Genomic DNA, 19,076 nt, shown 5'->3' with positions numbered 1-19,076 from the left:
TATATTCAATCTTGAGGTCTTGTTAACTTTCGTCCGTTGACTAAAAAAGTTGTAATTTCGTTACCTTTGCTGAAATGTTTTTTACTTTATTTCGTTAATTTCTTCAATAAAATTTTCAGCAAATTGGCAAAGTATAGGTAATAATCACCTTAATTTTTGCAGTCATTGCGAGGTGTGCTGGAGAGCCTGCACCCAATGACCATCATTAATCAGGCGCACCAACATTCCATTGCTACTGTCGAGGCCAAGAACACGCTTAAGAAGGAGCGGTACATGTACTGGTCCAGGTATGTTATGTTAACAGTTCATGTTTATCTCTTTTGTCAAATACTTTACGTATAAATTTTCTGGTTAAGGCTTTCTTCATAGTTAGGTTCTATTCTACCATCATCAGTTAACTTCATTGTTGTATATTTTATTAAGAATTTTATTACCAAGAGAACACAATTTTTTTAAAGATATTTAACTTGTCACCGGCCAGAGCTATACTTGCTACAAGTCAATCTGAACGTTAGGCTTGTAATTCACTATCAGGATCGAATGCTCACCGCTCACAGGCCAGAACAATGAATAAATAATTTCCAGGCTACTGTGCTCATTCATCCAAATTCTAACCTACAATGCCGTTCAAATCTCCCAGTCATAGTTAAAGCCGGTTCAGTGGCCAGGGAATATAATCACGACAAAACACACTTAAAATAGTTTATTGACTACTTTGCTTAAAATTAGTAAAAGATGGTAAAGGTAAAGCACAAATTCCGACTAAAATAACTATTATAAGAGACTTTCAATTCTATTCACTATTGCACAACATTAATGCACGTAGTTTAGGTTACGTTAATTCGCATAGGCGAACGATAGCAGGTAAGACTAAGTCCTCACGGCACAGCCACAACTCCAGCGTTAAGCACAGAATGCTGAAAGTTAACACAGCTGAGCGGGTTCAGGTATGAACCTCACTGTAGGGCTGGCGGGACACGACTGAATACCTGACGCACAGACGCTCAGACCTGACCTAGTACTACACAGTTCCAACTGCTATAGGTCTGACTCACATGTCACTGGCGCAGCTTCGCCAGACGTAATGGAATAATTTCGCCAGAATGAACAAAAATGCATATGGGAACAAATGATCGCATCAATCGAATAATGAATATAAGTGAACTATGTTTATCGTTCACAAACTTAAAAGTTTTTAATTGTTTTTTGAATTGAGAACACAATTTTTCTCATAAATAATGATAATTCCTGCCATGAGCAGCATGAGGGACTTGCAGCTATCGTCATCATCGTCGACGTCACCTCGTGGTGGCCCACTCGCCCCCTGGCGGGAGGACGACCACGTGACTCCGGGGGGCGGTAACCCCCCCCAGCAGCAGCAGCCGTCCTTCGTGACGTCAACGTACAGGGAGAGCTGCTACCAGCGACTACAGGGACAGCTTTCTATACCCAGGGTGAAACTATTTACATTTTTAAAGCTCTTTACATGTTGAAATATGTGGTTCTTGGTGTAAGAACTACGTGTTCCAAATAGCTATCTTCATCTTTGATGTAGGAACTACCTACATGTTTTATGAAGCTATCTACACCGCTAACATGACGCTACAAGTTTCATTATTGTTTTTCTGAGAATTAATATCACCTTGTAAATTTATTTTTTTCTTGAAATAGATAAAATAGATCTCAGTAGAAAGGAAGTATCACATTTGACGTTATTTTCGGCACAGGTGAACATGACGCTGCTGCAAGCCTCGGTGGTGGAGGCCGTCATATCCTTCTCTGCCCTGGAGAACACCAAGGACCTGACGTGCGTATCCCTCGTGTCGGTGTGTCTGGACGATGTGAACCTGCGGTTCTCCACGGGGCAACACTCGAACCGCTCCGTGCAGATCGTGCAGCGGCCGCCAAAGCTTCCTGGCAAGCAAAAGAAGCGCCGTAAAGCCAAGAACCGCCAGGCGGTTGAAATTCTCTCTCAGCCCGTCTACATCGAACGCTGCGTGAAGCAGCGTGAGGAAAATATGATGTCCATTAACATCGGTCGCTCACACGCTCAGTTACGAAGGCTGCAGAACGAAAGCACACTGCTGCAGGATGCCGACATCACTGCTATACCCAAGCATCGTTCCAAGGTGCTGTTCTCGTACCAACGATGTTGCAAGGCTGAGAAAGAGAACTTCATGGACTCTCACTTGGGTGCTGGTAAGATGGGCTTCATTATGTTCGAGGCTGGACTCGAGAAGATCGCTCTTAAAGCTATCAAACGCAAGGGATTTGGAGCTACGCAAGCCAAGAAAGAAGACAATGAGAAAGAAAATAATGCCGAAGATAAAAATGGCAACACTGTTGATGATGATCAAGATAACGCCAGTACCAGCGACAACCTGAGTTCTCCTAGCACGACCATCGATGCTAAAGCGGCAAAGAACTTGTCGCGCAGTGGTAGTCAGGATCTCGGTAGTAACGAACACGTTGATGGTGGTAGCAATAGTAGCTGCGCTTCCTTCAAGGTTGGACCAGCCGACGACGTGAGCAGCGTTGGTTATTCAGGAGGCAGTGAGGAGAGCGGAGGTAGCGGCAAAGATGACAAGGAAGAAACAACAGGGAAAGCTTCCACTGATGAACCAAGGAAGAGAAAATCAACAGTTTTGACTCCTCCACCTGATAACTCCGCGCATGAAGATGCTCCTAAACCTTCTGATGATCACTCAAAAGAGGAACATCCTGTGAACGACGAGGAGGATAATGTTAGCAAAAGCGCGAGTGTTAAAGCCTGCAAAAAAGACATCACTTCATTTTCTGGTGAAATCAGAAGTGTGTGGCTGAACTTTGCCGCCCCTCCTCACACTCCCATCACTCGCAAAATAGACTACACTCGCCTCGACTGGAACCTCCTGAGCACAGCCAGTCCCAGCATCGACGCTTGGATGAACCCAACTGACCGACTCACAGTCGCCGCGGGTCTCTGTCTGCACAACGCAGAGATGCGTCGTCTCGCCGTCATTGCGTCACTCATGACTGACGCTCTGGAAGTGCCCAGCATCCACGTGCCTGACAAGCCTCGGTACTGGAAAGTCCAGCCTGTTAGTCAGACTCTCCTCGAGGATCCATCTTGTCAGCTCTGTAACGTCCTCAGGAGGTATCTCTTGCTCCCCCACAAGCTCGAAGACCTGGAAGCTAATTTATCGCCAACGTTTTTACCTAAACTGGCAACGCTTAGACAAGCAATCATTGTACTAAGCCGCCAGTGGAAGAACGTTTTGTACATTCCATCTCTCATGGAGAGGACTGTCAGGCATCAGCAGCCAGGTAAAACTCACGTCAAATTCCGGATTGCACCTCGAAGTTCTGTTACAAATGCGCCGGTCTCTCGGTCTGCCTCTGCCACCTTGAACCAAGAACCGAGGTCCCCCGGCACCGTACCACCACATGGTTGTTTGAAGCCTACCGTCGATGTGACCACCAAGGAAGGTGAGGGCCGAGCTCTTGCTGGCAGTGCAATGAGCAGCGCTGCAGGCGAGGACATCACGGACGCCGCATTCAGCAGCGGCTCCACTCAACTGCCACCAAAACCTGCGCTTCCTTCGTACCCAATGACGTCATCTCGCGCGTCCGTTGTGTTTCCTATCCGCTCTCCTCATGTTACGTTCAACCTTCCCAAACTTTCGGCGGTCACACCAAATTTGAGCTTCTTTAAGACCAAGTCGCCGCCTCCTGCTCCAGTACCCAGAGTTCCTCCACCCCGGCCTCCTCCCGCGCGTCGCACGGGACCTGCCCAACAGTCTGCTGAAACTGGCCCGCTTTTGTATCCCAATCTGAGAAGACAGGACTCAGATGACGAAGAATCTAGTGACAATGAGATATACGTTAATGAAGGATCGCCTTCCTTTACTGACAAAAACAACGACCTCTACAATTGGATGGCCAATCAGGAAGACTGTAAGCACCAAGCACCCGACGTTTCCTTCACCACTGAGGACTTTTTGCCCCCGATGCATTCGCCGCATGAGCCCTCAGATTTTCCGGTTTTCTCGGAGGGTGAGGGCAACGAGTCTCCTCAAGAGATGTCACAAGGAGACCAGTTCTTCGCTGCTCATATAATCTTCGCTCCACTGCTCGCTAGCATCGGCGTGCAGACGCAGCAAGCTCCTGCTCGCGCCCTTGAACAACTTGGCCCCAACGTTTGCGTTCTCGCCATGGTTGAAGCCTTGCGCGTTCACATCGTCGAGAGTGAAATAAAGTCGGGATCTGTGCCATCACATTCAAAGAGCCAGTCTGATTTGCCTGCTTTCGTGTGCCAAAAAGCTGGGTTAGATTTGGACGTTAGCAAGATGGCAGACAATAGTTGGTCGGGCCCAGCTTTGTTTGTGTCACGTTCCGCCCTCAAGCGACATATGTCGACTTTGGTCAAGTTCAGCCTGGACATCAGCTATGTGTCACAGCAAGTGAACATGCCCCTTCTGCGACTTCTTCATCAGATCACCAGCATGTATAAGAACGCAAAGCAGACTCAGAAAGGCCTGAGAGACAAACGGCCAGGCGCTTTGCATGGTCTCAACTCGTCAATGCTTCCTCATTATCATTCAGAAATATTCCAAGAGCAGCGATATCAGCCCCCCAGCACAAGCAGCATCAGTGAAGACCAAGAACGCGCAACCCTCTCGTCTCTTGGTGGTAAGTTAGACCAGCGAGGCTCTGTAGGATCTTCTGTTTCGCTGCGTGCGACTCCCCCTCTTCCTCCTCTTGTGGGTCTCTCCACCGTGTCTGAAGCCTCTGTGATGACATCGCGCCCCAACTCCCCTGTACCTCCCCCAGCCCCATCCACCTCCTCTAATGTTTCATCCAACACCAAACTTGGGCGTCCTCAGAGTTTCGCTCAGCGTCTCAGATCTTCAACTAAGCTCGGTAAAGGATACATGAATTTCGGGCTGGACCGCTCCACTCACAGCCCCTTACTAGGTCTGCACATCACCAGCTCTGGTGGCGATGGGGCAAACGTTGGCCCTGAAAAATCGCCTCTCTTGCCCTTATCTGATGTTCCTCCGTTAACACCAACTGCCCCTACGGTGCCCAGCACACCGCGGTGTTGGCGTAACGTTTACTGCCTCCTCGACTTGTACACAACCACTCCCGAGACCAAGACCTTGAGCCAAGCCGCTGCGAGCAGACGCTATTACAAAGATCACAAGCCTGGTGAACCTGATGCTGCCATGGACGCCAACGAAGATGCTAGCGTGCCTCTAGTCACTGACCGCATCCAGATTCTGATTGAAGGGGAAAGAACTCCTCTTGTTGTTCTGGGTGTTGCTAAAATTCATCGCACTCGACTTCTAGCGTCACTGAGCGGTCTCAAACTCGAGGCTCAGATGACAGGCCTGCAGTCTTCCTTGACTTACAAAGAGAAAATTCGCGAGGAGAACAGCAACACGGAGCTGAGCGTCACTGGACAGGTGGACACGAGCAGCATCGTGCTGCTGGAGGGCAACCCGCAGCAGACGGTCGTGCGGGTGGCCATCGCTCGGTCGCAGGCGCTCTACTCCAGCGTCCTGCGCAAGGCTAAGGAGAGGAACTCGGCCCTCATTAGTATAGGTGAGCACTGCAATGTTACCTTGAAACTATGCTTATATTTGAACATACTTAGTTATCTTGTCTTAATTATTACCCGGATGTGATTTATATTGGTGCTTTTTTCCATATTCCAAATATTCCAGTCATATATTCCAAATATTCCCGTCTGTGTAGAAAATGTGTTATGCGTATGTATTTTCATTTTGCAAAGTTTTATTGCGATTATTTCATTTGTATCTATTTTTTGTATGTCTATTCTTAATTCGTGAAAATAAATTTATTGATAAAGAATTTAAAATCTAATACGAGTTTGTTCGCTAATCATTTCTGGCTGAAGGCGACATCGAGGTGCGCATCCCGCAACACCCCGTCATCCTGCACGACATGATGACCCGCGGCACCAAGCAACTCTCGTCCACCCTTCAGGAGCTACGGGTCGCTAGACCCGCTCCAAGACTCAGCCGCGCTGCAACCGTCGACGACCCGGACGCTTCCCCCCGCCCTTACCACAGCACCCAGACCCCCTGCTTCCCTCCACCTCTACACGAGGAACCTTCCTTGCACGAGCAACAACAACCTTCCTCGTCAGCAGTACACGACGACCACCTCATGTCTGCTGCAGCAGCAGGAGGAGGAGGAGGGCAGAAATCTCCTCTCCTGCAGCCGCTGGTGGTGCGGTTCTCGCTGGTGCTGCAGAGCGTGTGCGTGCAGGCCGCTCTGCTGCCGTCCCTGCAGGCGCAGTATCGTATGGAGCAGCTCACGTGTCGGGGCGTTACGGGCTCCAAGGCCAAGTTTACGGCTCATCTCCCGTCACATAAACTCTCCTTCTCCACCAAACTCCAGGACCTGGTGAGTGGACTGTCCCGTGAACTGTAGGACTTGGTGAGTGGACCGTTCCCTTGAACTGCAGGACTTGGTGAGTGGACCGTCCCATGAACTGTAGGACTTGGTGAGTGGACCGTCACGTGAACTCCAGGACCTGGTGAGTGGACCGTCCCTCAGGACTTGGTGAGTGGACCGTCCCGTGTACTGTAGGACCTGGTGAGTGGACCGTCCCGTGAACTCCAGGACCTGGTGAGTGGACCGTCACGTGAACTCCAGGACCTGGTGAGTGGACCGTCCCAAAAAGTGTGGGTCGTAAGTGGGCCGTTCTCTTCAACTGTAGGACTTGGTGAGTGGACCTTCCCGTGAACTGCAGGATTTGGTGAGTGGACCTTCCCGTGAACTGCAGGATTTGGTGAGTGGACCTTCCCGTGAACTGCAGGATTTGGTGAGTGAGTGTGTGGTCTAGTCCCATTTTCTTCTCCAGGACAATAATGGAGAAATATAGCCGACAAATTTCGTGTCCTTCTCTTTTTCACAGCATCCTGCACTCAGAGGTTCTCCTGATCGCTTGAGTAACTGATGTTAAGTAAGATTGGTTGTTAGCAATAACTTCGAACGCCCATTATTTTAACTTGAATCAGTTGTATTTTACACACATGATAGTATTAGCCTTCACATTATTTATTTAATGGCACAGCCTACGTAAATGTTTAAGCAGTTAGAACAAATCAAGACTATCAACTTCAAAATGAGGCGCTCGTAATTATTACTGTGTCTTCAGGCTAATATATAAGCCCGTTACTGACAACTGAGACTTACGAGCACATATTAATTATGTATTTAATAGTACAAATTTATTAGGTCTCATAACCGAGACTTACGAGTACATATTTATTATAGTGAAAAAGCCACTAGATTGCTTTAATCGCAGATTCACTAGAAATTTAAAAGCGAAGAAAACACCAAGCAATGTTTATGAAATACTTCCCGGACATTAATCTTCGTATCTTACTGGTGAATAATTTCAAAATAGGTTCGTTTTTTAGGTACAAAGATATCCTTCCTCCTCATATGCGATCGTCCCTATTTATAAATTTACTTGTGCACGATGTGCATCTGCGAACGTCGGAATGACGGCACGCAACCTTTACACTAGGGTCGCTGAGCATAGAGGTAGGAGTTATAGGACTGGACAGTTACTATCGCGCCCTCCTCATTCGGCTGTGCGCACTCACGCCGAACAGTGCAACGTTCCAGTGTCCGACACAGACTTTAAGGTTTTAGCTTATAGTTCTGGTGCTTCTGATCTGCGTATTTTGGAATCCTTGTATATTTTTAAAGAGAAGCCTAGTTTAAATGCTGCCTATAGTTCTTATCCATTAGAAATTGTGAATAGATAGGTTCTTACTTTATTATTCTGCCCTTTGTCTGTAAATTTAGGTTTTTAACTTCTGTGTGTGTGTGTTTTTTTTTTTGTTAATTCCAAATTAATTTTCTGCATTTATCTGTGTTCTAGATTTATCGAACTGACGATGGAGCTGGTCTTCGAAACGTTTTCAAAAGAGATATGCTAAATTTTTGTGGTGTTTTCTTCGCTTTTAAATTTCATATTTATTATGTATTTAATACTACAAATTTATTAGGTCTCATAACCGAGACTTACGAGTACATATTTATTATGTATTTAATAGTACAAATTTATTAGATCTCGTAACTGAGACTTACGAGTACATATTTATTATGTATATAATAGTACAAATTTATTAGGTCTCATAACTGAGACCTACGAGTACATATTTATTATGTATTTAATAGTACATATTTATTAGGTCTCATAACTGAGAACTGCGAGTATTATGTATTAATAGTACACATTTTATGAGGTCTCCTAAGACGTACGAGTACATATTTATTATTATTCGGTCTCGTGCAGCCCGGGGACAGCCAGCTCCCGTCGGAGGCCTGCATTGACCTGCCGCAGGTGCACGTCGAGGCAGAATACATTCAAGACGACGCCTCTGGTGCTCCCTCTGGAGGCCTGCAGACGGCACCTCCCGGGGGCGGCAGCGAGAGCAGCATCGTCATGAGGAAGGGCAATTACCTCAACGGCGTCGCCGAGATAGGTTCTCTGGAGCACAGTCTCACCACAGACCTGCTCAACCACCTGGTCTTCGTGCAGAAAGTCTTCATGAAGGTGAGGAGCTGCGTGGTCGATTTACACAGTCTTACCACAGACCTGCTCAACCACCTGGTCTTCGTGCAGAAAGTCTTCATGAAGGTGAGGAGCTGCATGGTCGATTTACACAGTCTTACCACAGACCTGCTCAACCACCTGGTCTTCGTGCAGAAGGTCTTCATGAAGGTGAGGAGCTGCATGGTCGGTTTACCAGACAAATTTCGGGTAGCGCTCCGACATATGTCCGGGAGTCGCTACACTCGGCTTAGAGTTATAATATTCTCGTATTATATTATTATTCTGGGTCTGTTTGACCACCAGATCAAAATAAGCTTCTATTCAAAATCTCTTTTCTAAATGTTATAGTCGCGTGATTATATGACAAGTGTGTCCTGAGATTATGACAAGTGTGTCCTGAGAGTATGACAAGCGTGTCCAGTGTGTGTAAATACTCTCAGAGTATGAGAGTATGTCCAGAGTTTCAATACTCTCAGTGTGACCTAAGAATATGAGAAGGGTTAGCTGAGCAGAGTCTTGCCACCGAGCTTGCAAGCTTCCCAGAGGCTGCACTTAAAGCCTAGAGCTGAATCGAACATTAGCGGCTGATTTTCCAATATATATAAAGTTTGTTTGTAGAATATGATTAGGATCTGTTTTTTTATTATGGTTGCTGGATTTCATTCAAATTTTCATGACTAGTGAATGCGAATTGTGAAATAAAGTTTTATTGACTGAGCTACATCTTTATTATATCCGTTCTATTTATACTTTACGTGAATTTATTACCCCTCTAACTTAACTATGTTAAGACCGTTAAGATAAATTTCTTATCCCGCTCAGGAAGTGAACGAAGTGGTGCAGAAGATGGCAGGTGGGGACAAGCCCGTCCCGCTGTGGTGGGACGACGCGACCCACGACGACTCAGCCCCTCCCCGGCGTGCCCCCCGTCCCCGACAGCTGCTGTTCTCCCTGCAACTTCGTCTGCGGGGCATCACCATGACGGGCACGACACCCACGCAGTCTGCGGTCCGACTTGAGACGGGCGCCGTCGAGCTGCACCTCAGTAACCGCATCGACTCAGGGGGCGGCGCCCCCACCGGGGGGTGCCAAGCCTCCAGGATATACGGCAGGGCGCAAGTTGACCTCAACCTCGCCCTGGGGCAGCTCATCCGCAACGACATGTTCGAGGAAGTCGAGCCTGAACTGCAGCAGCTTGCTTACTTCAGAACCCGCATCAACCTGCGTAACGCCTTCCACAACGAGCTGTCCTCTGTGGGGCCTGAGGGGGAGGTGGTGCTGATCAGCCTCACGCGTCCTCTGGTCTGCGTGCAGCCCATGGCCGTAGACCGCGCCGTGCTCGTCTGGCTTAATTACAGAAACGCTTACGACTACTGGAACGAACAGCGGGCCTCGCTCAATAAGGTTAGTGATGCTTATGACTACTGGAACGCTTGTGACTACTGGCACGCTTACAACTACTGGAATGCTTACGACTACTGGAATTCTTAGCCTAGGACTACTGGAATGCTTCTGACTACTTGAACGCTTCTGACTACTTGAACGCTTCTGACTACTTGAGCACTTACAACTACTGGAACCCTTGCGACTAATGGCACGCTTACAACTACTGGAATGCTTATGACTACAGAATGCCTGCTGCAATTGGTAGCACTCTTCTAATCTAAGTTTTTCTGGTGGCAGGAGGTACTGACGGCGACGCAGCAGGTGTTCGAGAAGGTCCCGCAGTTCGCGTCCCTCGGGCCTAACCTGACGTCAAGTCTGAGCAGCAGCAGCGCTGGCGGGTCCGCGCGATCATCGGTCCCGCGGTCCAACCTCTTCCTCCAGCTGACGGTGGACGACCTCGGGGTGTGTCTGCCCCTCAACCCCGTGCCCTCGGTGAGTGGACCCCTCAACCTCGTGCCCTCGGTGAGTGGACCCCTCAACCCCGTGCCCTCTGTGAGTGGACCCTTCAACCCCGTGCCCTCGGTGAGTGAACCCCTCAACCCCGTGCCCTCGGTGCGTGGACCCCTATACCTCGTGCCCTCGGTGAACAGACTCCTATACTCCGTGTCCTTTGCGAGCGGACCTCTCAACCCGTGCCCTCGGTAAGCGTACCCCAAAAACCCATGCCTTTGATGAGCGGACTCTACAGCCCCATGCCCTCAGTGTATTCTATTCTATTAACTAATAAACTATTCCATTAACATTCCTGCAAGTTGATGCTCTTAACTTGACGTTGCAGGCGACGCAGCAGGCGGACTCGACAGAGACGCGTGACGCGTTGGTCATGACGCTCGAGAGCACCAGCATCTCCGCCTGCAACTCTGGCTCTCTCGTCTGCAAGGCGCGCTTCACGGGCTTCTGTATGAGGTGGGCGCGCTTCACGGGCTTCTGTATGAGGTGGGGGCGCTTCACGGGCTTCTGTATGAGGTGGGCGCTTCACAGGCTTTTGTATGAGGTGGACGCTTCACGGGCTTCTGTATGAGGTGGGTTTCACAGGCTTCTGTATGAGGTGGGCGCGCTTCACGGGCTTCTGTATGAGGTGGGCGCGCTTCACGGGCTTCTGTATGAGGTGGGCGCGCTTCACGGGCTTCTGTATGAGGTGGGCACGCTTCACGGGCTTCTGTATGAGGTGGGCGCGCTTCACAGGCTTTAATACAGATTTAATTGTACAATCGTTCTCCAGTTTGATCGTAAAATCATCAGCAAATGAAATTGTGCAATCGTATGCAGATTATATCGTATAATCATATGCAGATTACATCATATAATCATACGCAGAACATATGGTATAATGGTACCCAGAATAAATCATATAACCATACGCAGGTTTGCCCCCGAGTTCGAGACAAGTCTGGACGAGTGGAAGCCTGACCTGAAGGACGCGTCCCTCATGAACCTCTGCACCGTGTCTGAGGGCACCTACGAGGTCTGCAGCCGTACCCGCACCACGCACACTGACAAGGGTTAGGACTTGTCCTTATACTATAACCCTTATAAGAACTTGTTTCAGTCTTATATGACAACCCTTGCTAATATTCCTATATCAAATGTTCTTTTTGACAAGTCTGCTATCTCGAATGTCAACGTCTGCCAAGCCTAAGTCTGATATATCAAATGTCGAGTCTTGCCAAGTCTGCTCTCTGAAAAGTTAACTCTTGCCAAGTCTGCTATTTCAGAATCTAGTCATTACCATTACTCTAAGAAATTTCAGTGGCATCACTAGCAACTAAGACGAGATTATTTGTTGCCGTTAATAATAATTATCATTATCATTATTCTTAAGACTGGTCAATCCTTTACAGTCGGAACCCCTGTGTGGCTGCTAAGACGACATTATTCATTACGTCACTTATTATTATTAGTATTCATAAGAGCGGTTATAGTTATAATTGTTATCGCTAAAATTGTTTTCTTAACATCAGGCTCATAAGAGCGGTTATAGTTATAATTGTTATCCTTAAGAGTGTTTTCTTAACATCAGGCGGCGCGGCAGTGTGGCTGCTGCACGTGGGCTGGCAGATGGAGGTCCTTAAGACTAGCTAATTATTATTATTATCCTTAAGACTAGTTAATTATTATTATTATTGTTATCCCTAAAACTCTTGTATCAACATCAGGCGGCGCGGCAGTGTGGCTGCTGCACGTGGGCTGGCAGATGGAGGTCCTTAAGACTAGCTAATTATTATTATTATCCTTAAGACTAGTTAATTATTATTATTATTGTTATCCCTAAAACTCTTGTATCAACATCAGGCGGCGCGGCAGTGTGGCTGCTGCACGTGGGCTGGCAGATGGAGGGCGTAGACCTGCTCATGGACATCAACATCGGCAAGCAGCTCAGCGCCCTCGCCCGCACCCTCACCACCATCACTGGTAGCATCCTTCATACTTCTTGTCTCTTGTTTACTTACAATAACTTGATTACATAATTGAAGAAGCCTCGTAACTGTATCTGCCTCGCTGTTGCTTCTGTTATTGACTTAACCTGCCCACACCCTCATCTTTCTTGCGTATTATTTAATCAAAATAGTTTAAAGGCGTGCTTTTATGTATGTTAGTGCAGTTCCTTAACATGATAACATGAAATTCCTCACAGGTCCTCTGTTACTGTGTCTTCTCTATTTGTTGTTGGGTCTTTGTTAGGAGTTTTCCATTATATTCCAGACAATCCATGTGCAAGGCATCCTTCTATAGGATAAGATCCCATCAATTATTGGCTCTCATGACGATATCAGTGTTGTTGTCAACAGAAACGACTATAGATGATGGACAAGTGAGACGATGTTTACCTATCTAGCAGACCATTATTTATTTATGCAACATTATTGCTGGTATTAAAAGGTATTTCTACGCTTTATCATCATTTCCCACCATGCCAGGGTCCCCCGACGAGGCGGCCGCCACGCCCGGTCATGTCACCCCGTCACACGAGCTCGACTCTGACGACGACGATGACGACGAAACCTTCAGCCATGACGGCGGCGACCTTAACGCTGCTCAGGTCGTCTTGTACACTGCATTTAATATGCTAATAATACTAGCCATGATACTTTACCTCAAAGCTGGTAGTCATGATACTTTACCTCATGCACTGCATTTAATATATTAATAATGCTGGTAGCCATGATACTTTACCTCATAGACTACAATCAACAAATTCATTATAATTTATTTAAGGTATATCCAAGACGCTGGTCATGACATTAGCTTCTTACGAACAGCAAAGTAAACTCCCGAGAATATAAAATTGTTTGGCGAGCAGTTGAAAATGTAAGAAGAAACTTTTAATTTTGCTTGCTCTTGACCCACTTTTACCTATCTTGTTGCTTGTTCTTGACCCACTTTTTTACCACCAGCCAGAGTCAGCGTCGTCGCGGCGGCAGGCCCTGCAGTTCCCGGACAGTCTCCCTGCCGCGGTCTTCGACCCCAACCTCGACCCCAGACAACGCGCCAAGCTCCTCGAGATAGAGATGAATGAGCAGGCCAAGTGAGTCGAGATGAATGAGCAGGCCAAGTGAGTCGTGATGAATGAGCAGGCCAAGTGAGTCGAGATGAATGAGCAGGCCAAGTGAGTCGAGATGAATGAGCAGGCCAAGTGAGTCGAGATGAATGAGCAGGCGAAGTGAGACAAGGACAACCTATCGCACCAAATAGGATACGTAAGCATTAACCAAAAGCTTACGAATTTCCACCGAAATTTTCTTCGTGCATATTTCAATACATTTAAAAATAAAAATAAAAGCCAAGAAAATTCCGCACGAGTTAACCATAATTTTATAGATAACTTTACGGCGTCCTATTATTACCGCCGAAATTAAAAAAAACGAAAACATAAATTTGAAAACAAAGGACAGAACAAAAAAAAAGTAAAACCTTTCTGTTCAAAATTTCAATTGGGTGCAGTTAAAGGCTGCATTTAAACAAGGCCTCTGGTTGAAAATAGACGATGTTTCTGAAATACACAAATCGGAAGCTCCGGAAATCGAAGATAACAAATCGTTAAATGACTATTGGGCACTGGAACGCTGCACAGTTCAGCGTGAGTGCGCACAGCCGAATGAGGGGATGCGCTAGTAAGTGGCTAGTTCGATAACTCCTCCCTTTGTGCTCCGCCATTCTAGGATAAAAATTGCGTGACGTCATACTAACGTACGCAGATGCGCATCGCGCACAACAGTATTTATAAACTAGGGACGATCACGGAAGCTCGGAAGCTGCAATGGTTGTCGGTGAATCTGTAATAGTTATCACTGACGCTGCAAAACTTATCATTACGTTGCAATGATATAAATGATGGCAGGACGGTAGCGGCCCTGAAGAGCGTGGGCGCGTCGGACGCGTGGGTGAAGCAGGAGATGAAGCGCCTGCAGGTGCTGGAGACGGCCGTCTTCTGCGACTTCAGGAGAGACGTCATGCAGAAACTGCGCCGGCAGAGTGTTAAGGTGTGTGGTCCGTGTGGTACTCCGTGTGGTGCTGCAGAGTGTTAAGGTGGTGTGGTAGTGTGGTCCGTGTGGTGCTGCAGAGTGTTAAGGTGTGTGGTCCGTGTGGTGCTGCGTGTGGTGCTGCAGAGTGTTAAGGTGCTGTGGTCTGTGTGGTGCTGCATAGTGTTAAGGTGTGTGGTCCGTGTGGTACTCCGTGTGGTGCTGCAGAGTGTCAAGGTGGTGTGGTTCGTGTGGTCCTCCGTGTGGTGCTGCAGAGTGTCAAGGTGGTGTGGTTCGTGTGGTGCTGCAGAGTGTGAAGGTGTGTGGTCCGTGTGGTGCTGCAGAGTGTGAAGGTATATAGTACGTATATAGTATCACTAGTATAGTTTCACTATCACCAGTATATCATCACTATCACTAGTACAGCATCACTATCACCAGTATAGCTTCACTATCACCAGTATAGCTTCACTATCACCAGTATAGCATCACTATAACTAGCATATCATCACTATGTGCAGGCTAACAGCATGCGGGACCGCCTCGGTCTCGCCTCCAAGCCCGGCTCTGGTCACATGTCAGCGTCCCGAAGCTTCAGGGTCCCCTCGCCCACACTCGAGATCTCTGAACCTAAACAGCGGTGAGCCGAACTATGATTGTTATTTAGTTAACTAACTATTGTTATTATTGTTAAAACAATTATGAACATGTCATGCTTTAACTATAATGCTTTATCTCACACTCGAGATCTCTGAACCTAAACAGCGGTGAGCCAAACTATGATTGTTATGATGTAAGAGACAATCATGAACATGTAGTGATCTAAATATAATGCTTTCTACGTTATTATTTATTTATTTAGCCTGGCTATTATGTCATAATAATATATGGGCTCGGTTGTTATGCCGTACAGAATAGGCGGTTAAATTAAGGTAGATATGTTTGTTATTACAGCAATTACCGTTGTTATTACAACAATTACCACTGTTATCGTAACAATTACCTCTGTTATCGTAACAATTACCGCTGCTATTGCAACAATTACCGCTGTTATTGCAACAATTACCGCTGTTATTGCAACAATTACCGCTGCTATTGCAACAATTACCGCTGCTATTGCAACAATTACCGCTGTTATTGCAACAATTACCGCTGCTATTGCAACAATTACCGCTGTTATTGTAACAATTACCGCTGTTATTGTAACAATCACCGCTGTTATCGCAACAATCACCGCTGTTATCGCAACAATCACCGCTGTTATCGTAGGCACGACAGCAGCAGCGGCAGTGACCCACTTTCCCTGGCCCTGGACGGCAGAGGTGGGTCATCGTCGCCGTCCACCGTCCCCCAGTCGCCCCTGCCCGCCTCGTCCACCGCCGAGGACGTGCCTCTCGTCCACTCCAGGTAGTCTGCTTATCTATGTTATTTATTAATTAATTATTATTGTTAATCTTTAATAATTAATTAATACTGTTAATATTTATTGATTAATTATTATTGTTAATATCTATTAAATAATTATTTTTGTTAATATTAATGCTTATCAATGTTATTAATCAATTATTATTGTTAATAATAATGCTTATCAATGTTATTTATTAATTAATTATTATTAATTATTAATGTTAATATTGAGGCTTATCAATATTATTAATTAATTAATTAATATCCTGCTTGTCGATAGCAGGATAAAAATGTAACTATTGTTTCGGGGCAAGAAATTTCGATTGTTTTTATTTATAAAAAATTAGATTGTTGCTGTCACCTGTTGGCTTACCGCTAGTGCTGTAGTATCGAATCTAGTATTGCTAGTTAAACTAGTATTGCTAGTTAAACTAGTATTGCTACTTAAACTAGTATTGTTAGTTAAACTAGTATGGCTAGTTAAACTAGTATTGCTAGTTGAACTAGTATTGCTAGTTAAACTAGTATTGCTAGTTAAATTAGTATTGCTACTTAAACTGGTATTGCTACTTAACTAGTATGGTTAGTTAAACTAGTATGGCTAGTTAAACTAGTATTGCTAGTTAAACTAGTATTGCCAGTTAAACTAGTATTGCTAGTAAAACTAGTATTGCTAGTTAAACTAGTATTGCTAGTTAAACTAGTATTAATTGCTAGTTAAACTAGTATTGCCAGTAAAACTAGTATTGCTAATACACGATCGCGTGTGTGGTACTTTTAAAAATACCAATTAATACGAAAACGATGAAGATACGAGAATATACGATGATCCATCACAAATGTAGCTTTCAGACTTCACAGACGCAACGCTGCGCTCAGAGTAATAGGTGGGGCTATGTCGAAATGGCGATGCGTTTTTTGCCCCTCTAGTATAATATATATAAAGCTGGCGTTACCGTTATATCCATGTTAGTATAATATATATATCCATGTTAGTATAATATATACATGTATATCCATGTTAGTATAATATATATAAAGCCAGCGTTACCGTTATATCCACGTTTGGTCCCGCAGGTTCCCCCGCCCTGGGGACGTGGTTTCAAGGTGTGGGGACGGCGGGGACGTGAGCACCTCGCTGAGTGTCCCCTCGTCCCCCTCCACGGGGGACAAGCTCCCCTTGCAGTCCCCAAGTCCCCACCTCGCCCCCACCGCCAGCCTCACTCAGTCTGACACTGAGACTGACACTCTGACTGTCACTAATGTCAGGTGAGACTGACACTCTGACTGTCACTAATGTGAGGTGAGACTGACACTCTGACTGTCACTAATGTCAGGTGAGACTGACACGCTTAAGAATGAAATGAATAAAATGTCTGACACGTACGAATTAAATTAACAAACGAACTGAAAGAAAAAAAAATGCGGATAATTCAAAATGATGCACTACATGATATCGCTCATGTATTTGTCAGGATTGTTCGTATTTATTTGCCAGGAATGTTCGTATTTATTTGCCAGGAATGTTCGTGTTTTGTCGTGAATGTTGTGAATGTTGGCATCGCATGATTGCAGAGTATCCAGCGGTGCTTTTTTTCCAGCCAAATTAGCCGATTTTGGGCTTTTTTCAATTGAGTTTATCGGCTGAAAAATAATACATTTATAAAATATAAAAATATCGATTTCAATATATTTTTCAAAGTCTCAATGCTTCAAAAATTAATGGTAATTATTAATTAGTAGTAATTTACTAGTAATTATTGAATTTTTCTGAGCTAATATGACAACCTTTGCCCCAGCAGCAGCTTCGCGACGGCGCCCCTGGGGGGCGGCGCCCCGGCGTCCACGGGCGCCAGTGGTCGGGGCGACAGCGCTGCTGCTGCTGCTGCGGCGCCCTCAGCACCTCAGCACGGTGGGTTCCTTGATTTTCTTATGCCTTATGAAATATTTTTTTTTATCATCGCCAGACTACACGGTGACTTAACATTAATTACTCTTAATGTCCATACCTCCGCATTTGCCTTCTAAGATAACTTGTCCAATCTCCACTTTTCAGTGTGGTGTTGGATTAATTAATATATTGTCTATCGTTGATGATGAATATAATATCTATCTGAAGGTTCGGGATCTATTATTATCTTTGGCTATAGCAGGTGTGGAAGGCGATTAATACAGAACAGTTAACTCACTAATTAGATTATACAATAGGCACTAGGAGTATTATAGCATCGATGAGAGGGATTGATACGACCTGCTCGAGATAGAAGCTTATCGAGGGTGGGAGCGTAGGAATAACGTGCGGACGCTCGGAGGTCTCTCCTACAACTGACCGGTGGAGTGCTTAGAGAGCTATGTGGGTCAACCCGCGTAGTGTAGCATGAAATGTACGACAAGATGTACGACATTTAAATAGTCACTGAGGGTGACGTACGACGTTTAAATAGTCACTGAGGGTGACGTACGACATTTAAAGAGTCACTGAAGGTGACGTACGACATTTAAAGCGTCACTGAAGGTGACGTACGACATTTAAAGAGTCACTGAGGGTGACGTACGACATTTAAAGAGTCACTGAGGGTGACGTACGACATTTAAAGAGTCACTGAGGGTATCCCAGCAGCACCATTTATCCCAGCAGCACCATTTATCCCAGCAGCACCATTTATCCCAGCAGCACCATTTATCCCAGCAGCACCATTTATCCCCCCTACCCTCCATATATCCCCCAGGAGGCTCGCAAGACCCCAGTATAGACCTGGAGCTGGACGTGCAGGTCTGCATCAGTTCAGGCCAGTGTATCCTCTACAACAAGGACTGCCGCAAGGAGGAGGATACCAAGAGGTGCGGTAATCCTGCTGTAACATGACGTGTTAATTAACAGTGTTACATTAGGAGGAGGATACCAAAAGGTGCGGTAATCTTTCTCTTGCATGGTAACGTGCTGTAACATAACTTATTAATAACCAGAGTAACGTTAGGAGGATACCAAGAGGTGCGTTATTTCAGTTCAACGAAGCTAACGAGTAGCCATTGTTTACATCAAGAAATTAAGCCATTAACTGTGTGCATAGAAAAACAACGCTATCCTTCTCGTTCTCATTAGGCCTGTGTTTGTATAACAACTCTTGCGTTGGAAAAATTAACAGTAAAATAACTTGGTATGTTCTTAGGCTTTATCT

General features: G+C 45.9%; 1 protein-coding gene across 1 annotated transcript in view; it reads left to right on the top strand.

The window, feature by feature from the left end:
- Positions 1–19,076, top strand: part of LOC108681819 (transmembrane protein KIAA1109) — a 55,349-nt gene that overhangs the window by 24,057 nt on the left and 12,216 nt on the right. The window contains 18 exon segments of the mRNA XM_047882487.1: positions 163–287; positions 1,262–1,454; positions 1,728–5,586; positions 5,903–6,414; positions 8,324–8,584; positions 9,407–9,988; positions 10,268–10,462; positions 10,809–10,936; positions 11,396–11,532; positions 12,323–12,442; positions 12,949–13,070; positions 13,426–13,556; positions 14,370–14,511; positions 15,012–15,130; positions 15,760–15,897; positions 16,975–17,166; positions 17,700–17,809; positions 18,627–18,738. Of these exon segments, the coding sequence (XP_047738443.1) occupies positions 163–287; positions 1,262–1,454; positions 1,728–5,586; positions 5,903–6,414; positions 8,324–8,584; positions 9,407–9,988; positions 10,268–10,462; positions 10,809–10,936; positions 11,396–11,532; positions 12,323–12,442; positions 12,949–13,070; positions 13,426–13,556; positions 14,370–14,511; positions 15,012–15,130; positions 15,760–15,897; positions 16,975–17,166; positions 17,700–17,809; positions 18,627–18,738 (7,178 nt within the window).

The sequence above is a fragment of the Hyalella azteca genome, unplaced genomic scaffold (genome assembly GCF_000764305.2).
Source record: "Hyalella azteca isolate HAZT.00-mixed unplaced genomic scaffold, Hazt_2.0.2 contig10570, whole genome shotgun sequence".
Classification (NCBI taxonomy): domain Eukaryota; kingdom Metazoa; phylum Arthropoda; class Malacostraca; order Amphipoda; family Hyalellidae; genus Hyalella; species Hyalella azteca.
The sequence above is the reverse complement of the archived record's forward strand: the minus strand, read 5'-3'. Positions and strand labels throughout refer to the sequence as shown.